The following is a 16,798-nucleotide window of genomic DNA, read 5'->3' as shown; positions in this document are numbered from 1 at the left end:
TCACCTTGTTCTGCCAGGCAGTGAATAAGTATGTTTCCATAAATATTAAACTATTCCTTTAACTATTATTCCCAGTCCTACAGGGACTCAAGTTTGACCTTTCCAAAATGAAAATTCTGTCTCATTAAAACCGAATGCAAAAAAAATTTTTTTTTTATTACTAATTCAATAAATGATATAAAAAAGAGCTGGATAAATTGACATGAGTTATCTACTAAAAAGTATTCTTATGATACAATGTTCTCTAATATTGTAATAAAACAATTCATGAATATTAGAAAATCTCCATTTAGGGTAAAACTTGGACTTTTGCTACAGGAGGAAAACTGCATGTGGTCAAAACTTTAACTGCTAGAGTTGTGATTGGCTCCAGTGATTGACAGCTACAGGTAAAGCATTGTGACGCTCTGCACGGGCTAGCACAGCTTCACTATCAATGACCCCAATACCTTGCAGTGGGTGGAGCTTATTGGGATGCCCACATTTGATGCAACAAGCACTGTTAGCGCACTCATTACTTCAATGCAAAATCCGCTGTGAAGACAGATGAGTGGGGAGAGACAGAGAAAGATGGAGAGGGGCTGGTAAAAAAGTGGAAAACAAGTGTGACAGGTGGGGTTGGAGGCCGAGAATGGGGGCAGGGAAGAGTCTGCTTGCAGCCAAGCACAGGAGGGTGGAACACCCACACATCAAACCACGCCAGTGCTGCGAGGGCAAAAACGGAAGAGAGTTGGTGGAAATGAAAGAGGATGAGACACCATGTTGAAGGGAAGGGGGTGGAGGAAGGTTGGGGCTGAAGGGGTCCGCTACATCTTCCAGCCTGGATCCGATGTTCCTGAAAAGATCAGGGGAGAGGGGCTGCACACTGTTGCCTGGGGCTGTCTGCAGCAAGCTGGGCCTCACTTGAATTGTTTGATTGTCTTTTAATGCAATGAAAATAATGGGGATTGTCAGATACACAGGAATAAATAAATAAATAAAGGATAATTCTGTTTTTTTTATGGTCTGGGTCTTATTTTCATAGTTTTGGCAACCATTCCTAACAATGGTATTATACTTTGCAAGGAAATCCTGAAGATCTGGAAAATAATGACATTGCACAGTAAAGTGATTCTTCAACCCAAGAAATTTCTCCATTATTCATGCACTACTCCCTTTAAAAAAAAAAAAACATGTTTCGCTTCCTTCCTTGATAAAGTCATGATAATTAAAGTTATCTACATATTAATGAAACACAACACAATATTAGAGATCATGCTGCATCTTAACTGGAAAGCACACTGTTCTTTACTGCCCTAATTGATATATAGTGCTAGTAAATTTTTATGAGGACACTGTATTAAATAAACGCATAGATTCAATTATTTTTTAAACTATGCACTCGAGGTGATATTTTTAGCTCTAAGCAGAACCACAGTCTCCTCTCAAGCTGCACATAACCCATCAATAAAGTAAATCAAGTTGTGTGTTGCCTGAGAGGCAAAATCACTACTCCAAAATGAATTCTGCTCACAAACTACTTCCTACTATAACCACACAGTAAAAGTTAAAGACGATTGAGTGTATCAACATTTTACCCACACTCTGATTCTTTCCATTAAATTTTGGCAGCTGGACAGTTAAGGACACTGTTAGTGAGGAAATCAATCTGTGACTACAACTATGTGTTTGACTAAAACAGTATTTTACCGTGTAAAGGCGATAAATCCCTAACACCCCCAGTAGGAATGAAACCCTTGATTGTTAAACAACATTACTTGTTGATTGTTGCCCCCACCCCTGCTATTCCTTGCCCCTTCTGATACTGTTGTAGCTATGCTGCCTTTTCCCCAGAATTCAGCACTTTACATAATTTATTTAGGGAAACCAAAACTAATTATTAAGACCCAAGTTGTAATAATCAGGAATTGTCCTTTACTGTCACACGAATCTGAACTTTACTTTGATGCAATAAGGGCATTCTTGCAAATAGCTGGGAAAAAGAAGTGGACACAGATTCCCTGACAAAAACAGGGTCATACAAACATGATTAACACAAATGATTTAGACTAAGTGCTGTGTTTGATTTCCACCCGGTGCCCACAGAGGCAGTGTGAGCTCCCTGTCCCCTGGAGAGGCCTAGAGAGGAGTACAGAGGTTAGCTGGATGTCCACTCAGTCATACCTTGCAGTGTGTGGTACTGACAGGGATTCCGATATTGGAAGCCAACACGACTGTGAGTGCAGAAGCCAGTTCAATAGTGAATCCACTGTGGAGGAGGAAGGGGAGAGGAGGGAGAAGGCAAAGAGACATTCTTCACGTATTGCTGATGTTTACGGTCTGCACATTAACCACAGTAAAATACTCAAAGACTGTAAAATACTCAATCACACTCTGTCTCTCAGTGACACACACACACACACGTACACATGTGCACGCACACGCGCACACACCAGGTCCTAAATGGCATGGTTGTGGTAATTGTGAGCTCCGATATTTATTTTATCTCGAGCCATTTCCCATTTCAAGAACATTTTTCAGTCTCTGCCACTAGACCAGTGGGTGCACTAGAAAATAAAATCAAACTAAGCAAATAAAAAAATAAAAAAATCTGAGCCAGCAGGTTCAACCTGGATCATTACCTACTAAATCTTTCATTGCAGTAACCTATTAAATAGAAAACAGAAGCCAATAAAACTGGGGTGAGATCCCAGGGAGAGACAGGTACTCCTTAGCACTGTTCTAATCATTTTTCTTGAGCCAATTTTGAACATCTTAGATTTTTAAATGGTCGCTTGCGAAATATTTACGACTGCATTGTCCTGCTGGCCTTGTACTTTAGGACACTGACCATGTGGCTGCAACATACCTGATTCACGCCTAGTCGCACAATACCCGGACATGATTATTTATACCTGTGCTTCTCCTGCTGTGACATGTCAAAATCTCTGCAGTGAAACAAGGTTATATCCTGGTTCGCTGCAGACACTGTTGGCTCCACATCTAAATGGCGACTGTAAAAATTTATGTAACTGGTCAATTATATAAGTTCACCACGCACAATCAGCTCGTCACACAGACAGGATGCTTTGTGATTCTCAGTGTCCCACAGGCAAACCTTGGTGAGGTCACTTATGTCTGTAGCAATCCACAGCTGTGATGGTTCAACAGGAGAGCTGTCCAGAATGAGGAAAAGCCATATATCAATGTTTTACTGCGGTGATACACTGCACCAGTCTGACCAGCAGACTAAGCTGTAGACACACAACTGCACCTATGCAGACACACACAAACACAGACGCATACAATTCTGGTCCTTCCCTCAAACAAACTTCTTTGTCAGATTGATGCTTAGAAACAGACACTAGAGGGAAGCGAGCCTTTAGAAAAGTGAACCAGAGCAAATTTGTCTTTTAGTCCTAGCAAAAGACTAAGCTGGTGATCGAGAGAGAGAGATTAAGTAAGAAAGAAAGGGCCACAGCAAAAAGAAAGGCCAGAAAAAGAGGAGGAACGAAGAAAAAGGGGAAAATAATTCAATGGAGACAGCGTGAGAACTATTGCAGGAGGTGAGATGCCTATAAAAAAAAAAAGCAGACAAAAAGGTGCAGTGCGGACAGAAAAATGGGAAGGTATTAAGAAAAGGAAGAATTGACGGAAGAATAATCATCACAAACATAAGAATTGATAGAAGAGAGCCGGAAGGAACATGAAAAAGGAGGACAGAAGGAAAAAAAAAAGTGCAAGAGTCAGTCTGGCGTCCCTCCCTGCGGTTGGAGAGGAGAAGCCAAAGTTCCCACTGTGGCTTTGCCCCTCCCTCACAGCTCCACTTCTCTTCATCCAGAATGCCAAACAACTTTCTGTAACCCTGTGTGATGTTCCTGCCAGGCAACAGCACACACACACACACACGCACGCACGCACACAAAATGTGCTAACACACACAGGCATGCTTACACACAGACAATACATTCACCACACACCTACAGGCATACAGCCTGGCTTCCTTAAGCTGACACAATGCACATCCTTGAGCCACACATGCATGCGCACATACACACACACACACACACACCCATACATTTCTATCTTTAATAGGACACTCAATGACATAATGCATTCCCTACCCTAACCCTAACCTAAACCTCATTCTAACCTTGACCCTAAAACCCTAAAGTGTTGTCACTCAAACAGGCAGAAAAAGTGAGGGCTGGCCAAATGTCCTAACTTTGACAAAATGTCCTCATTTGGATGGAATTATGCTCAAAAACATCCTAACAAAGGTAGAAATATGAGTACACACACACAAACTCTCTCTCGACTGAGTGGGTAGAAAAATGGACAGCATGAAGAAGAGAGATCAAACTCAAGGACAGATAAGCAGCAGTAAGTGGTTCGGGATGTATAATGTCTTCTGCTTATACTGTGGGACAAAGTAAACCCTAAGGCTTTATGTGTTATGTGGTTCCAAAGACTACTTATTTATACATAATTATTATGTAACAAGTCAAAGTGAGAGCATATATTCCTGTTTCATTGTCTATGCAAAGAATAGACACAATTACTACAGTAGATTTCTCTGAACATGTTCCCAAGCAAAGAATGATTTCCAGCAAAGCTACAGTCCATGTAAGACGACTGCCAAAATTACTTTCTTCAGAGACCTCACTAGTCCCATAAAAGGTTGTATATTGTACTGAAAAGATGAAAATAAAATTAATTCAATTATTATACTAATCAGAAGAGTAGTAATGAAACCAAATTGACTCTGATGACACAATATTATCATTGGATTTCACACATATTAGAGTTGCAACCAACAGAAAAAAGGCAAATACAAAACTATTCTTTGAGGTTGTGTGTGTAATAAAAATGAATTTGCCCACAGCAGCAGCTCTGTTTAAAAAACAGGGAGTGATTAATGGGCACATGATTGAGAAAAACACCCTTGATTATTCTGACAAGTTTACTGTGCCTGTAAACAAGGAGTACTTTAGGAAACAGAGCAGGTACTCTAAACATGACTGTGCTGCCTTAGGGTTATGCATTTTGCTGTCTGCAGTGCACTGAGAGTGCACTTCTGAATGGCAATTACTTATTCAATAACATTTAAAAGTCTTACTAAAGGCAATGTGTGCGTTTGTCTCCTGCAGACAACCGTGTCCACGGCACACTTACCAAAGAAGCTGCAGCACTGGATGGACTTGTGTATGTCAGCATGCCGAAGCTTTTTGGAGCAGGTGAAACCAAGCACGTGGGAAAGGTCACCCATTCCACAAAAACACCTCTCCTCTCTTTCAAATTTGCCTCCCACACCCAGACATACACATACACCCTTCAGCTCACGCTTCCAGTGTGGTGGCTTTCTCACCTTGATGGGGTGATGGGAGTCAGGTCCTTGCCCATGGTCTGGATGACGCGACGGCCCCACACCCACAAGCCAGCGCAGATGCCTATACCACCGTAAAACAGCAGCCAGATAGGAGTAGCAGCATCCTGCATCACACCTCCCTGTTCATAGATCATCCACAGTGCCACCAGGGGCCCAATTGCATTACTGCAAACATCAGAAAACAGGTTCATTCAGCTTCAGCAATACTTGAGAGAGACTGACGTCGAAGCAACAGAGCAAAGGTAACATCTGTATATGTTGTTGCAGATTTATATGTAATGTAATATGGAAAGAACTTTAGGAATAACACCATATACTACAAGGCACTATGTACACGTATTTTGATTGGGTGCTATCTGTCATGTAGGCAGCAGGAGGCAGCACCTGACATCGTTGCCTCCATGAGCGAAGGAGCCAAAGCAGGCTGTGAGGATCTGCAGGAAGTGGAAAAGCAGGAACACTTCAGGCTTGTCTTTCTCCTCATGATCCTCCTCGCCCAAGTCGTCTAGAGGCATTGGAGCTGGAGCCCCTTCCTCCTCCAGCCCCTCGAGCTCTGTGGCCAGCTTCATCTCCACTCCACCCTCCTCAGCCTCAATCTCAGCCTCAGCCACAGCATTACAGTACGATGAGTAGCTATCGTAGCGTACTCTCTTCTTGGAGTAGGACACACTGTTACTCCTGCCACTTCCCTCACCCACCAGCTTTTCACTGTCATCTCGTGACTCTGTGCGCATGAGCGGCTGGACAGGCATGCCACATATGGCTGCTGTGTAGCAGGTGTAGCTGTTGTTGCGACGCAGCACGCGGTAGTTGTTGTCAGGTGGGCCTGCGCTGGACCCCGTGCGATCGCTGTCATCCATGCGGCCCAGGTGGATTTTGTGAAGCAGGTCTTTATACAAACCTGAGTCCTTGTGTACTGTGTGGTACACCTGGCCATCACTGCGCATGTGGCCATCAAAGCTGAAGCTGCCATTAGAGACAGGTGACTTGAGCGAGCCGTTGGTCATCGAGTGCGTCCGACCTGAAGGAAAGAAGGAGGAAAAGTGTGTGAATGGATACGGATTATGATGATAAACAGTTACCAGATTTAGAGTTTATTTTCCTATATGCACATAAACATATCTTTATCAAAGAGACTTAAAGAAGCTGCCCCTTAAACAAGAAACATTTTTGGATTTCTAAATGTTGCTTTAGGTCCAAGACACATACATGAGGAACTAGACCCGAAGGCATTTCCCTGGAGTTGAATACAGAACTATATTTCTTATTCTAAAATATAAGATTTTTGTAAATAATATAAAAGTTCATTAATGGACAAAAGTGTTCAAACTAAAATTTGAGATTTATTTAGTGTTTTTCATAAATATTAAGGACACACAAAACACAAAAAATATCCTAGTTTTACCATACACCCTGCCATTTGGCAGGACAGTGCCTCCATTAGACAGGGTGGTGAGCTCTCCACTGGCCCGTTCACTGCTGCCCCCAGTGAGGGGCAATACAGCCTCATCTGTACCCTTGGCCCCTGGTAGCTCCTTTAAGACGGGGCTCTCTTCCTCCTCTTCAGGTATCTTGTCCAGGCTCTCATCAGAGATCCTGGACAGAGCCTGCTCCTTCTTCAGACGACCTGGCAGAAATCAAGCGGTTCAAAGTTTAATGAAGCGAGGATCCTGGAAATAAAATATATCACTAACAATTCTCTCATATTCAGTCTTAGTTAAATGTCAGGTTTATATTCTAACATGTCTGAGTGATCAATTACAGTATATTACAAAATATATAACAAAGCAAATGATGGTAGAAAAGAGGTTTTTCCAGAAAAGAGCTCTGGATGAATTCCAATTAGGGCAAGCTGACGAAATTAGGACTCGAGTTTCACAAGTGAAACATTGATTTGTTATGTTTTTTTTTGTTTGTTTTTTTTTGTTTTGCAGTAATACCACGACTAGGACTGATAGCATCACATACAATCCTCTGAGGTATTCAGACTACATGATGCGTTAAGCAACAGCTCGGGTTGGCTTCGCTTGTATGCAAGGTTGAAGGACAGTTAGAGAAAATTTCAACTCAACATTCATATTATCACTTTAATAGCAGCACTTACTTATTTTGTCCATGTCTACTAAAAAGTATAACATTTATCAGGTGTTTTAATTTGGAAATATTCCTCAGGGCTGAAGAGTTTATAGCTTTGTCTTTGCATTGCTGCATCAAACCAACTTCTCCTACCTTACGTCCACCCTGCTCTCAGATGTTCCACCTACTGCCATTTCCACTGTTTTATACAATGTGTCATGTGTTTAATGCATTTCCTGCTTTGCTACAGGCTGATTGTACCATTAGGGAAGCAACTTTTAACCATGACTGAAAGCCTTCTACACTGTAGGCTATGATCGTAACCCCGTGCATTTGGCGAAAAAGCTAAAAATCTGAGAGTCTAAGCAAAGACTACACAGAGTTCACAGGGTTTTTTGTTGGCCTTAGTAGCTCTGGCAGGGGCTGACGAGAAAACATCCGCTGGCATCCGTTCTTTGGTGTCAGAGCACAGAGTGTGCCAGCAGAGGGTGAAGCTCTGTTGTTAGGCCTGGGTCAGAGTTGTGAGCTTTCAGATGGCGTGAGAAAGACTGAAAACACACACACACGCACACGCACGCGCACGCACGCACACACACACACACACACACACACACACACACACACACAGATACCTACTTGCTATTTTCCTCCTCATCCAGGGACAGACGAGAAACCAGACTACGGCTGCACAGACCAGGGACCCAGCTAAAGTTATGAGAAAGATGGCCCATACTGGTAGCATCTCTAAACCAAGTACTGCAAGTAAAACACACACACACACACACACACACACACACACACACACACACACACACACACACACACACACACACACACACACACACACAGGCATAAGAAAATAACATCGACACACGAGCTTCAAAGTATTATATTGTTGTTGCATGTTCAGAAGGAATTTGGAACAACCATATGACATCGGCACTATCACTGCAACTTAGATGATAATTTGATCATACGTTAGTGTCACATAAACAGATAATATCTCTAATTTGACAAACTGTTGGCTGCTCTTACATGGAGCTCCAGTGTACATGATGGAGAATGTGTTGATCCCGATTGTGGAGGCATAGAAGAGAGGCAAGGCTCGCAGGCCATTAGGGACAGAGTCATTCTAAAGAGAAAACACACAGATGCTTTATTAGTACAGTCCCTGATGTGATGATAAAAGAGAAAACTTATGCTTGAGTGACAAGTCATTATTACTGTTCATTAACTTAAGCTGAATTTCATTGTGATGTGATTATATTGTGTTCTTGTGTTACAAAATGCAGCAAAAAAATAATACAACTGACTATTATTTTGGTTTATATGTCTGAAGCCATACATAACAGATGGTCACCATAACAATGGATAGTGTAAAATAAATTTTTATGTGATTATTGTATACATATGCCATATAAACATGCAGACAAAGATTATAGAATTAGCTGGATATGTTATTTATTAGTTTTTCAATCACAATGCAGAACATTTTAGCTATTTAAATGTGAGGATTTGGAAACAGCTTTTTTTGTCCTATATATGCTAATATTTTGCTGTTTCAGACAAAACTAGAGATGGGAAGAAGTGACCTTGGGCTTTTTTCCCCTGAGAAAACAAACCGAGACACTCTTCAGCTTGTATTAATCAATTAGTTACGGCTTTACATATCAATACTGCCAAAAACTGTTTTGATTCTATTGCAAACCACATGTACTGTATCTCCGATTTCTAGTAATGCTGCATGAGATTTCAACTTGTTCTTACTTTTTAACTTTTTCTTGAGCGATGAACAACATGCCATTATTGGCTGCTCTACCGCCGATTAAAGTGTCCCTGAACAAGACAATTGTGCACAACACACCAAGCTGAGGTCATGTAAGAGGTCTCTTCCTACAGTTTTTGCATCAGAGCTGATTCAAAAAAATCATCTATGAGGAAGTATCAACAGGGCGATGAAATATTTCTACAGACTGAACATAAAACTGGATATGCACCAATTCATTCTTACACAATGTGTGCTTTATTAGTTTGAATAGTTTGATATGCAATATGACCTACCTACCAGGGAAAAAAGACTCCTATCTAAAACCTGAACTTGCAAACTGGATTTTATAAAAGAAATACATTTCAACACAGCCCAGTTAAACCTTCAGTGTCAAATATTCAGATTTAGCTGATGCAAATAGTGAGCAGAGACAGAGATGAACTCATCTTGAATTTGGCCCAGCTATACAGTAATTCCTGTCCAAATGACAAAACCTCCTATGAGTCATTCGTACATAATAGTGCAGTCATGACCTTAGGATGATTTACAACACTTTTCTCTTCCTGGTCTACCAGAGATTGCATATTACATAACAACAAATCAGTGGGTGCTGCCAAATCAGAAAGATATTTTCTGTACTGAAGCTCTTCGGGCAAGTTTGTATATACACATGTATGTCCACCTATATTCTATGCCGACTCACTCTACATGTGCAGAATGCAACTTATATACACTGACACCACAACATCAAACATCATAGATTAGTAACTTTACAGCCCAAATGTTTCATAGGGTAAACTGTTATTAAGTGAGAAATGAATACTATAATTCCATCAGGAGGAGCAGTAATTGTCTCAGTGGATGTGTAAGTGCAGCTGTGCATTGACGTGAGCCCACCTTGTTAAGGATGAAGTGTCTGATTAGCATGAAGAGCAGCCCAGACATGAGTCCAGAGAGCAAGGGGGAGATGAACCATGATGCCACTGGAGATGAATGTAATCAGAAACGAACACCACAAAAACACTCAATATCATCAATTACTGATTTGGGATTATAATAGTTTTTATCATACACTTTTTTTTTACAACATTGCTCACCTTCTGGCCTAAATTAGTAATGTTCGACACTTCTGAGAAAGACTTTCAATTATATTTCTGTGGGTCAATGTATATGCATGTATGTTGAAGAAGCAACAGACAGTTTCTTCCCTTAGCAGAGATAAAGTGAGAGTTTATTTTACATTATGTCTTGTTGCTGCATGCAGGTCTACTGAGATTCCTAATGACGGAGAAAATGCTGTCTCTGCCTCTTTGAAAGTATATTTCTAGCTGTGTAAAATGACCAAGGGATTCATCCTTGTTGACCACAAAATATAATTACTGACTACATTAAACTTTATGAAGTTCGACTCTGCTGGAGCTGGTAACACCTCAGAGTGATCAGTTTCTAAAGGTGGCTATTATGTGGGTATAAGAAAAATTATTTAAAAAACAAAAAAACAGTATACTGCATGCGTGCAGTGTGCATAAACATCAGCAAGCCTCGGAAGATAAACTTTGCAAACACAAACCGAACTCAAACAACACCCCAATAATTACCAATCTTGACAAGCTGCATCCACTGTACACCCTTGGTGCCGATGGCCACCATGGAGAAGCCAATGGTGGCACCAACGATGCAGTGAGTCCCAGAGATGGGCAGTTTGAGGAAGGAGGCAATTAGCTGCCAGACTGCTGACCCTGTGATACAAACAGAAATGCAAATGTCAACAAAGGCATTTAAAGCGATACAGTTTAGAAAAAGTTATAACCAATTAGCACAATCTCACTACCTTACCTACTATAGGTGGTTCACATTTAAATCAGGGTCTGGGTGTCATTTCAAATCAAAATTATTGCTTCAGGTCTGTACTATTTGTAAAAAAAATGGCACCATCGAAAACTACATGTTGCCCTCTGTCCTCGCAGACTTGTTTTCTAATAGGTTAAAAACAATACCCTCACATGCACTGACATCATGTAAGCATCATCACAATTAAATAAATTAAACAGTGCTTATTACACGCAGGATTACATATGTATATATTGGACATATTTTAGATGTTCCATGTCTGCTGCAAAAATACATCTGCATACAGGTCTAACTACAGATGACTAAAATTCCATAAGGTGTGTTAACACATTCTTCTCTCGCTTGTAAATGTGTTTATTTTTTTCTTGGGCCACAGAGTCCATTATTTGAATAAGTATTCAGTGTCTCATTGTCAGGCTCAGAAATATTTTCTAAGCCCAACTTAGACCTTGAGAGCATAAACCTATTGTCCTAGTATATACTGTACTGTTTTGTTTCTGTGAACTGAAAACTTAAACAACAAGACCTGCTGGATACAATAGAAGAATAGACAATTTTCTAATCGAATAAAAAGTTAAATTTAATTCTGTATGAACAATATGTCAGTGAAAAAAAACTTCCTGTTTGAGATCAAGGGAAACTGTTGTCTGTTTCCTTAACATTCATTTGCAGTGGTCTGCCACACCTGAGTTTTCAACGAAAATGGGAATCCCCTGTGTATAATATCGCTGTATTTATGAACGGTTCTCAGCAGTCAGTCTGTCATTAAAATGGGATTGTCTCAACGGGTGCCCCATTGTGTTTGTTCTGCTCCAGTCATTTACTGAGGCAATGTAATGATGTGTAAAGCTACAGTTCCTGCATGTGCTTCACTATAAATGTCTTCTAATTAGAGGGCAGTTTACAATGTTTTCTGTGAATCAAGGTTAGTGAACTTTACCAACTTTACTTCTACGAAAGGTAATTTTAAAATAGATGTAAACACTATTTGCAGTTTGGCAGAAAGTTGCTTTGAACTGTGCAAGGACAAAACCCAATAAAGAAAAGTGGCTCTAAAAACAATGTCAGATGTTCGGAAAAATTAAGAATAATTAACTTTTGCCAACCGGCGAACAAAAACACTGCAAGATATGTAATTTAGCGGTTTAGAGTTTAGAGTGTGAGCAAAAGGAAAAGTGACCTGTTTAATAATGACCTGTTTAGTGCCAGATCAGACTGATGCCTCTTTTCTGATCACGACTCACACAGGAACCGTAATCCTGCATGAGGATCTGTGTTTTATACATACACCACAAAAGTAAGTAAATTCCAAAGGAGGGTGTTTACAGGGGGTCTCTGTTTACATGAGGCAACACTATTAAAACTTAAAAAAAACCAAAAAAAAAACCATACCTATCAGAAGGAATAGTAGAGCTTGCTCCAATATAAGTTCAGTAAAATGCCAGTACATTAAAATATACACACTGAAGATTGTTGTAGTCATTTATCAAGCAAAAACACAAAACTTGCTGTTCAAGCTTCTCAAAATGTGAAGGCTTTCTTCTGTTTTATGGTTCTGAGTTTTGGACGGTTGCTCAGAAAAAGACTAGAAGATGTCACGTTGGGCTGAAGGCAACTCTGATGGTAAGTTGTCACTATATTTGCCAGATTGCAGCACAACGAAATCTTTGCCACCACACTGTGGGTAGTCAGACAGACAGTTATTCCTATGATCAATTAACAACTTCATCCAGACTGCATGACATTCACTGAAAGAGCCACACTGCACTTCAGGCTTTTGTCCTGTTCAAAGTTTTATGGAAGTGTTACTTCATATGTCTGACTTCATAAAGGTTGCTGTCATGACTTTTGCACTTATTCAAAGAAGACACAACTATGGTAAATTGTCATCAGATTAACGTAAAGAGATGCTTATCACTTCAATAGAAACTAGATGTGAGAGGTGGGCCCCACTTACCGACCATGGCGCTGACCTCCCCAGCCATGAGCACGGGCACCGTGTCGTTGTACAGGCTCACGTCTATGATGCCCTTCCGAATCGTCTCACCCACTTTGGCCCCCAGCAACATTGAGCCAAGGGTCTCAAAAATGGATGCCAGGATACAGGCCTGCCTCAATGTGACCACACCAGAACCCACTGCTGTGCCGAATGAATTGGCCACATCATTAGCACCTACTGAAAAGGCCAGGATGAAGGCAATGATGAACCCAATCACCACCATCCACAGATACGATTCCATATCCATCTTGATAGGATTTCAACAGAAAAAAATCCAAGTGAAGAAAAACAAATTTAAAACAAGCTTAAATATTCTCTCTAAGTGCTCTGTGCGTGTTTAGCGGAGGACTTAGCAAGCCCACTCCTTTTCTTCGTCCCCTGGTTGTGAAGAGTTCGAGGGGAGAAGCACAGCCGCTAACTAAGCGTTTGGATCTCAGTCCAAAGATTGGAGACTAGTGATGTTGGGTGCAAGGAGCATTCCATAGCTTAGTGTGAGACTGCCTGTCTGCACGTTCCTTCACCTGCAACAGAAACAAGAGAGGAGACACAGAAACAGATTAGTGTCACATGCTATGATCGCTCCTTTTTTAACAGCAGCAAGCATCTGACAACACCTCCCCGGGACTTCCTCGGAAAACTTAAAATAAAAGAGGGGAGGGACTGAGAAAGCGAGAGAGGAGGAGAGTTTATGAGAGTAAAAGATAAAAGTAAAAACAATATATATATATATATATTTAGGATGGAGGATGATGATGCAGAACTGAAACTCTAGTGGGTAAAGCTGAGGACATATCAGATAGCTAAAATAGGAAATCAAAGACTGCACTTCAAAGAAATCAAATCAGACCGTTCAGAGGGCTTTCAGTCGGCACTGAGACTATAAAAAGAACCCAGTATCAAGTGAGAGATGTGAACAATGCTCACAGCACTGGGACTGTTAACACCTTATCCCAAACAACAGGGCAGCTCAGCTCCCTGCTATAGCTGCTTTTATTTCACAGATTTTGTCTTGGCCAAACATACAGAGTTCTGATGGCAATTTATAATTTTGATTTCACGATTCCATGACTTCGACTTTCATGTCAAACACTGCCATGCCAAAAGCAACACAACATCCCAATATTTTAGGCCTTAGTGAAATATCTGGATGCAGTTTGATCAAGCTGCTCTTATAGAAAATGTACAGAAGAGATAGTTTCGCTGACAGCCTGGTGGATGTTTACATGGTAGAGTACATTGCAGCTACCCTTCTAATCTTTGCTCTTTCAGCCTCAGCATGACTGCTTCAGCTCTCACTGGATGGCAGTCAAAGGTTCAAGGGAGTTTTGCAACAAGCTTTGGCGTACAAGTTCAAACAAAATCAAAGGCTATATGCTGCAGTACTAAATAAAAAAACTCAGTGAATGTATTTAAGTTACTGCAATGCAGTAAGAACATCAGCAGTGCTGCACGAAAGGAACAATTCACAAAACTGCACTATGAGGTAACTGAGCAGATGACACACGAGAAAATGTAACTATGTATTATATATATTTTTTTTTTACAGCAAAATACTAAACATTTCCTTGTTCCAGTGTGACTAATTTTCCATTGTTTGATATCATTGCAAACTAAACATCTTTTAGACATGCTTGGACACAACAAGACGTTGGAAGACATCACCACTGGACATGATAATCAACAATAATTGTTGGGCACACCCCTATTAAAGAGCGCTGAGATTGTTAGTGATCAAGCAACGCGCTTGTTGAGTTCACCTCAGTTCAGTTGATCACATTAGAGTCCTGGAACAACAGGAAAACAGCTTCCCTTATCGCTGTAAAGTTCCACAAGACTTTTTTTTACATCGCAGCAATGACAACATGCTTTAGAAACTGCTGATGAGGCCACCAACACTGAAGCCCCTGGTGGTCCCTGAGAAACCTCTACACCACAAATGACTTGGTCTGGGTTCTTTGTACTTTTTTTTTCTTTTGTCTATGCCACATAATCAAAGTCATTTCATAGTTAATGGCAGTACATTCCCTTCTATGGTTAAGCCAATTGTTAATGAGGAGCATTAAATGTAAATAGCTTGAAGGTTAAACTAGTACATTCTCTCAGCATTAACCGACTGTGCTCCTCATCGCGTGGGGGCAGCCAGCTCCTTTCTAAATAGCCTGTGGTCAGTTATGGCTCCCTCCTCCCAACCAAGTGCTCCATCTGGAACAGTTGAGGTCACGTACTGAGATTCTTTATCCTTTGTTAAACCACAACACACTTAAAAAGATGATCATTTGTCTGTAGATCAGATCTGTTTGAGACTTCCCTGAATCAGGATCTTGGATCATTTTCTTGACCAGATTTTATAATACAGAAAAAAGAAAAGAGCTCAGAGGTTGCCAAATCCCAAAAAGATCAGGTAAAAAAAAATCATGACACTAATCCCTAACAAGAAGAAAATGTATCTCTGTATTACAATACAGCGTATTCAGTGAAGATTCAGTCAGATCTTTTGGACTCCTGTATAAAAAGTTGATGACCTGAAGTTATGAAATCATGTCCATCAAGACAGCTACAACATAACCATACAACCCTAAATATGTAAAACATATCTATCTAAAGCACTAAAATTCCACTGATTTCCTAAGTGCTTCATGTCATTTTAAAATGTTACTTTAATAAGTATTCACCAATACATTTTAAAAGACTGAGCCACACAAGTTACAATAATTTTTACTCCAAAATGATTTGAATCCTTATATAACTACCACCACAAGAGGACCACACAATCAAACATGGCCCTCTATCAAAGCAGAATCTGACACTACACAGAGGAAACAGTCTGTGCAACTGTCAAACGCATCACAGAAGAAAGCAAACAGCACAGTACAGCTGCTCGTGCGGGTGTAGGAAGGAGGAAAGGAAAGATGAGTGTGGACCTTTTGAACGTGGGCATGCACACAAGTCCCAGACCCTTCTAATCAGGTCTACAGTTTTCTAAACAGGGAAACTCAAAACAACAGCTGCAGCCTGAATACCTTGTCCTACTGTAACACATGAAAACCAGCTCACTAAAACTATTTTATCTAGGGTGAAAAGTCTAGTGGTTCCCTTATTGATTATTTACTACAGAGAAGATTCAAGGAAAGAGATTCTTCAGTCCAAAAAGTCTAAGGGAACATTAAAAAGACAGTCTTGACCCATCCTTCCCCATAGTACACAACTACATCTCATGGTGCTAAGTAGCAGCACCTACTCCAAATTTAGTGGATTCAGCGAAAGAGCAAGTACTTTAGTTATTTGTTGGACATCCCTGATATCTACACGCTGATGAGGAGTGGGCTAATAAATGCAAAAAGTTATACAACACGAGAAACACGAGTAGACTGCATATCAAGCTGCAAGACAGTGTCACCGAAAGGTTGGCATTTTGTAACCTCAGTGAGAAATACCTCCGTAAAACTGTGGACAAAACAAACCTGTCTTCTACTCTCAGCAACTACCTTAAAAATGTATCAATGAATCTATTGTGTCGTTCGATCATGAAAAACACAACCTGGGAATACTGACATATGATGAGGTCTGTGACCTTATGTCTGATTAGCAAGTCAACACACCCACTGTGAGGTCTGTATGGAATGATTTGTACATAGACAGACATTTGTACATTGCAGACTTATGTGTCTGATGCAAGCTAAACAGAGCTCAAATGAAAAGGGCTTTCTTGACAGACTGGCAAAATGACCTTCAGTAT

The 16,798-nt window shown here is 40.6% G+C and overlaps 1 protein-coding gene across 10 annotated transcripts in view; it reads right to left on the bottom strand.

Annotated features, from left to right (window-relative positions):
- slc20a2 (solute carrier family 20 member 2) overlaps positions 1 to 16,798 on the bottom strand; it is a 40,169-nt gene that overhangs the window by 6,976 nt on the left and 16,395 nt on the right. For 8 of the 10 annotated variants that reach the window (XM_026320924.1, XM_026320930.2, XM_026320931.2 and 5 more), the window contains exons 2-10: positions 13,021 to 13,583; positions 10,811 to 10,951; positions 10,110 to 10,195; positions 8,480 to 8,576; positions 8,081 to 8,200; positions 6,774 to 6,995; positions 5,753 to 6,389; positions 5,348 to 5,533; positions 2,164 to 2,248 (exon numbers count right to left, since the gene is read on the bottom strand). In XM_026320924.1, coding sequence (XP_026176709.1) covers positions 2,164 to 2,248; positions 5,348 to 5,533; positions 5,753 to 6,389; positions 6,774 to 6,995; positions 8,081 to 8,200; positions 8,480 to 8,576; positions 10,110 to 10,195; positions 10,811 to 10,951; positions 13,021 to 13,309 — 1,863 coding nt within the window. In that variant the 5' untranslated portion in view covers positions 13,310 to 13,583. Of the gene's footprint in view, positions 1 to 449; positions 921 to 2,163; positions 2,249 to 5,347; positions 5,534 to 5,752; positions 6,390 to 6,773; positions 6,996 to 8,080; positions 8,201 to 8,479; positions 8,577 to 10,109; positions 10,196 to 10,810; positions 10,952 to 13,020; positions 13,584 to 16,798 lie in introns of all 10 variants that reach the window. The other 2 variants (XR_003296461.1, XM_026320933.1) reach the window with 2 other exon arrangements.

The sequence above is a fragment of the Mastacembelus armatus genome, chromosome 9, assembly GCF_900324485.2.
Source record: "Mastacembelus armatus chromosome 9, fMasArm1.2, whole genome shotgun sequence".
NCBI classification, from domain to species: domain Eukaryota; kingdom Metazoa; phylum Chordata; class Actinopteri; order Synbranchiformes; family Mastacembelidae; genus Mastacembelus; species Mastacembelus armatus.
Note: the sequence above shows the minus strand (reverse complement) of the source record. Positions and strands in the feature narration are given on the sequence as shown.